The sequence below is a fragment of the Curcuma longa genome, chromosome 3 (genome assembly GCF_044706935.1).
Source record: "Curcuma longa cultivar G26 ecotype Majalengka, Jawa Barat chromosome 3, ITB_CL_G26_1.1, whole genome shotgun sequence".
NCBI classification, from domain to species: Eukaryota; Viridiplantae; Streptophyta; class Magnoliopsida; order Zingiberales; family Zingiberaceae; genus Curcuma; species Curcuma longa.
The window spans coordinates 20,510,241-20,516,202 of record NC_133863.1 but is presented as its reverse complement, the minus strand read 5'-3'; the positions used below and the strand labels follow the sequence as shown (position 1 = coordinate 20,516,202).

The window sequence follows — 5,962 nt, the reverse complement described above, 5'->3', positions numbered from 1 at the left end:
CAATGCGAGACATTTAAGAAAATAATAAAACTAAGCGTTATCAAAATGACTACTAGCTAAGAATGATATTAGTTAGTAATAAAGTGTATATGAACGCTATTAATTAACATAATAAAGGTTGTAGAAATTGTTCTTATATTGTCATTAAAATTATGGAGTGGCAACAAATGATCAAATGAGGTGGCAAAGACTAATACTTTGGCTTCGAATTATTAGATAACTAATTTATGTTGAATTGTACTGCAGAAACTTCATCTATTGAACACCAACACTATTCTTGTATGTTACAGAAACATGTACAGGTTGCAACAAAAGCCATACTAGTGATTACCTGTGATGAAAGCGGGGGTTTAGGGTTTACGGTCGCGAATCATTTTCTCGGCTAAAGCTCCGGGTGCGCATTCTGGTTCCTTCGGGCGGGATCACGACCTTCCTTCTCTTGTATGAAGTTTGGGTTGATCTTTTACCGGTCACTTCGACATCATCCTTGTCGGAGGACTTGTCATCATCAGTGATTATGATACCTTGGGAGGAATGAACATTTTCATGGCAGTCCATGCACATTTCATGGCTGTTATCATCGTGTCTCGGGGACTTTGAACTAGTTTCCTGGGGAAACTCACCTTCGTCGGCTACGACCTCGTTGTGGGTGGCGAGTTCAAGGCATTCATCATCTACATCCACTGTTGTAACTTTGGGTAATTCGCAAACGACCTCACATGGATCTGAGACAATTTCCTGGCTATCTACAATCTGGCAATCTGCTCCAGTGTTCTTCTGTGAATCTTCAAAACACTCGTCTTTTACTTTATCCATAACAGCTTCCTGAGAATCGGCTACGATACCATCCAGAATTTCTCTGGACGTCGAAGTCGGTGTCTCTGGAACACAACCAAAATCATCTGGAGAAGCCTTCTTATTTTCAGCTTCACTTCTTATATTAGCATTCCCACCGTCGGCATTTGGAGACTCGGGAGCGGAACCGATGTCATCTTTCACACCCACAAGAACGCAGGGTGCTATAGAAGTTCCGACTGCATTAGGAGAGGTGGTGGAAGAAAGCTGGGTATTGAGGCTTCGATGCAGGGGCCACCAATCATCTTTCCCCGCGTTTAAAGATGATTGCTCACTCCCATTAGCATGTTCCTGTTCAAACAAATATGGAGGATGTTAACCACAATGAAATTTGAAAACTAAGAAAATAAATAAAATAAAATATGAAGGAATATTTTAGTCCATAAATTTGCTAAAAGATCAATTAGATATGAGAACCAGAAGTAACACCATTGTTGGGCACGAAGCAAACAACGGCTTTGAGGAAGTAGAATGCTCGTGAACATGCTCAGGTAAAGGCAGATTACTTTCTGGTGCTGATTCAAGAAATTCTGGAAACAAAAATCCTGCTTCTTTATCACACGGAACGATAGAAGATCTCAAAAGTTTAATTCCATCTCCTCTGTCAGGAGACGATGCAGCATCCATGGCGTCCTTGTCTGGACTAACGGAAAGCAGTTCACCATGTTTCTGCTCCAAGTTATTTCCAGGATACACAGAAGTAGAAGCATTCCCGTTGCAGGATGTGCTAGGGTTAAAGTTATGAGAGGTTTCGCTGAGAAGATCACGTATCAGCTTCCGAATGTGCGAACGCTTTAAAGAAGCCTCAGAAGGCAGAAACCAATCAGCACTGAGCTGCAGGAATCGACACAAGTTAGCTGGGTAGATAGATTCTTTCTCTAAAGTTGCAAATATAGACTTCAAGATATGGATGGTCATCGCAGAAGAAAAAAGGTTAACAAATTGAATAATAATCTTACCGTACATGCTGCCAGTATACGATGCACTGGATATAAAAAATCAGAGGAAAGCGTGACAAATTTACATGCAGATGATCCCTAGTCAGAAACACTTTTTACCAAGGACGGGTAAGAAAAAAGAAAACCAAAAACTATATGGCCTACTTGTCTCAAAATGGTCAGATGCCAGTCAGTTGGACATAAAAGATACCGGCGAACCAGTATGTAGATCCATGTAACCACGGCATTACTTAAGTATAAGATAAAAGGAGATAACCAGAAACAAAGAAAAGAAGAGGATGGCAAAATGGAAGAGAGCTCGAAGACCACATGAGATTATCTAGGTCAGCTCCAAATGAATTAATGACTTAGCAAAATGAATGAAAAACTAGGGAATATAAAATGTTGAATATTTTTAAAAAACAAAATATTTATGTTTTCTATCATCCTGATGTTTTCCCATCCTAATGTTTATGCCTTCCATCCAAAGGAACTAATGACTTAAGAAATTGATTTTATGGCAATCTACCAGCAAAATAGTTCAACTATGTCCAATGACTTATTGTTAAATAATGGATCCTGCTCAATTGGTTACGAAAGTCAATTCTCAATAGCTAAGAGAAATAAGATTAAATGAGAATACGACAATACAACAACAACCAAGTCTTGACCACACTAAGTAAGATCATGGATTCTCTTGCACCATTGAGCTCGATCCCCTACTATATGTAAATGAATTTTATCATTGTTTATCATTGCTACCCTTCTTTGGTCACCCTTTTTCTCGATTAATATGCATATTTATAATAGTCTTACATCGTCTAACTGGGACATTTATCGATCGCTTAAGTACATGTTCATTCCATTTTAAATGCATTTTTGGAGTTTTCCTTTAATTGGTGCAACCCCGACTCTCTCTAATGTACTTAGGAGGCGCTTGGTAGGCGGGTTTAGGAGAGGGGAATGGAAATGAAATCTATTTCATTCTCATTCTTAATGCTTGATAGACGGGAATGGAAATCAAAATAAGGATTTGATATCCCTCATTTCATAACCTACCCTTCCCCCGGTTATCGCTAAACTCATTCCCATCGCGGCGCAGTTTTTTTTTCCGTGGACACCGGTGCCCTGCGCCCTAATACCCCTCGCTCCCCGATACTTCCCATCCCGGAGCTGCGCTAGCTGCTTTGTTCCCTTTACTCCCGTCCTCGCCGTGGTGCCTCCCAGCCTCAACGCTGCCTCCGATTTCCCAGTGCCAAAGCCGCCCCTTAGCCATCTTCTCTTCCTACGGAGTTTGCTATTTAAAGTGTGCTCAGGTAAATCACCTTTGCTGTTTAAGGAACGAAATGGAATTAGGGTTAGAGTGTGACGGTGGACCAAGCTACGCCGCCTGACGATGCAACAGTGTCAATGTCGACGAGCCGCCCGCCGCAGACCAACCCCATAACCGCAGCTCCTTGTGTCCGTCCAACCCTTTTGTTCCGATCAAACTTTGATCTCATTTCCCCATATCAGATTTTAGCATTTCCATTCCCCTTCCCCATCTCCGATCTCTCGCGTCGCCGATTGGCAGAAGCGTTTTAAAAGTATGGTTTAGCAGTGCAATCAACTTAATCTTTGTTCGCTTCTTGATGTTTGCAGATTTCGCAGAATCAAACAGGCTTTGCACTTGGAACTATTGCTCGAACATTGCTCGAACAAAGCATGCCTTGTATCCTAATATCCTTTTCAACAAACACCGTAACTGTTCTTGAACTAGTGGGCTTAGCCAATCTATATGACTCTATCCTAATATCCTTTTCCACACTATCTTCACCTCAACTCTTTCACGTGTTCATCTGCTCTCAAACACAAAGAGGTCCTTGCTTTTTCAAGAAAAACAATAAAATGAATAGTTATTTCTCATCGTTCTTGGTATAACTTAGGCTGGTATTTTCCTACTTAGTGGGATAAAGGTTTGGATGTTGTTGTTGTAGGATCCATCCAACTATCTCTCACTTTTCTTATCCTTGAAATTATTTTATACATTCGGTTCTAGTGTTAGATAATTTAAAGTTTTTCCCCATCAATTTGCATAATATCATCATGGGCATTATTTTATACATTCGGTTCTAGTATTATTTTATACATTCGGTTCTAATGTTGTCATTAACTTGATTTAATATTCTTTTAGGATGGAGAGTAACACGTGTTCATCTGCTCTCAAACACAAAGAGGTCCTTGCTTTTTCAAGAAAAACAATAAAATGAATAGTTATTTCTCATCGTTCTTGGTATAACTTAGGCTGGTATTTTCCTACTTAGTGGGATAAAGGTTTGGATGTTGTTGTTGTAGGATCCATCCAACTATCTCTCACTTTTCTTATCCTTGAAATTATTTTATACATTCGGTTCTAGTGTTAGATAATTTAAAGTTTTTCCCCATCAATTTGCATAATATATCATCATGGGCATTATTTTATACATTCGGTTCTAGTATTATTTTATACATTCGGTTCTAATGTTGTCATTAACTTGATTTAATATTCTTTTAGGATGGAGAGTAATGTTGATGACTCTATGGGAAAGAATGTAGCACGAGGAAGAGGCAAAAATAAAGTTTTCTGGACGGAAGAGGAGAGTTGGGCATTAATAAGATGTTTACAAGATATGGCAACCGATCCTCTTTGGAAAACAGATGGTGGGTTCAAAAATAACTACATGGTCGAGATAAGAAAGATTATGATCCAAAAATTACCAACTTTCACAAAATCTATCAGTCACATTGAATCTAGGATTAAAATCTTAAAAAGAAAATTACACGCTATCAATGAAATGTGCAAGCAAAGTGGTTGTACTTGGAATGAAGTTGAAAAAAAGATAGTTTGTGAAGAAACATGGTATCAACATTCGTCAAATCTGTTAGTCACATTGAATCTAGGATCAAAACCTTAAAGAGGAAATTCCATTATCAATGAAATGTGTAGACAAAGTGGTTGCACCTGGAATGATGTTGAAAAGAAGATAGCTTGTGAAGAAACATGATACCTTGAATGGATTAAGGTACGTGTGTTAGTCATTATTGGTTTTTTCAAATTATAATGTCGTTTATGGATATGTTAAATTAACTGATATGTTCTTCTTTTTGAAAGAATCACAATGATGCCAAAAGTCTCTACAATGTATCATTCCCTTATTTTTCGGAGTTAGAAATAGTATATGGAAAAGACAGAGCAACAGGTCTTGTTGCGGAAGATCCTACAATGGCTGCACAAAACATCACTGATGTGGATGCTGAGTTGACTATATCAGTTGATAATTCACCTATATATGAAGGAGTTGAAGTTGATTCGATGTCACATCAAGAACCTTCTGTTACATCAAAGGCATCTCACTCTAAGGAGAAAAATAAATCATCCATTAACAAAGTTCAAAAAGCTTCGAAGAGAGCAAAGATTTCAGCTGAGCAAAATATTGATTCTGACTTCAAGTTACTCAGTGATCGAGTTGAAGGATTTATGCAAACTGTTAGCTCACACTTTGAGTCAATGTCAGCTTGGGTTCAAGGTAAATCCTCAAAAATGCCAGAAGTTCTTCAAATGTTGGATAAGTATGGATTCATTGGTAAGAACAAGTACAAGGCTGCTCAAGTTATTTGTGAAGATCCTGTGAAAGTTGAGTTATTATTCAGTTTGGATCCCTCTGAAGTTGGAGATTTTGTGCTCAGTTGCTTGCAATATGCTTGCGATGAATATTTGGAGATAATACTTTTTTGTTTGACGATGGTTTATTTGGGAGATAATTACTGTGTTTTGTTTTGATTGCTTTAGATCTATGGGTCAAGATGTAACCATCAGTAAATGTGTGTTCATTTTCTTGTGCCAATGCAAATACTGTTCACTATGTTTTATTTTGATTGCTTCAAATCTATGGAGACTTCATGTGTATTTTAACTAAAAAAATTCTTGGTTATTCCTATTGTTACAGATTAAAAGGGAGATAAAGATTCTTCAAAACCTTTTTAGCAGCAAAATAAAAGTTATGATATTTTCCCGTAAGATTCACAAAATAAAAAGTAAAAGCTGATTTCTCAAAATAAAGAGTAAAAGCTGGAAAAGAAAATTGGTTCTTGATTTCTCACAATTCTTACTCTCGCTATAATATATTTCTCTTTAATATGTACGGTACTTA

General features: G+C 37.8%; 1 protein-coding gene across 1 annotated transcript; it reads right to left on the bottom strand.

Annotated features, from left to right (window-relative positions):
- Nucleotides 1-235: 235 nt before the first annotated feature.
- Nucleotides 236-3,238, bottom strand: LOC141823855 (uncharacterized). The gene is made up of 4 exons (XM_074711066.1): nt 3,171-3,238; nt 2,853-3,123; nt 1,285-1,689; nt 236-1,146 (listed from the first exon to the last, which is right to left on the bottom strand). Exons 1-4 carry the CDS (start codon nt 3,236-3,238, stop codon nt 358-360), a joined length of 1,533 nt encoding a protein of 510 aa, XP_074567167.1. The 3' UTR covers nt 236-357.
- Between the last annotated feature and the right edge of the window lie 2,724 nt (nt 3,239-5,962).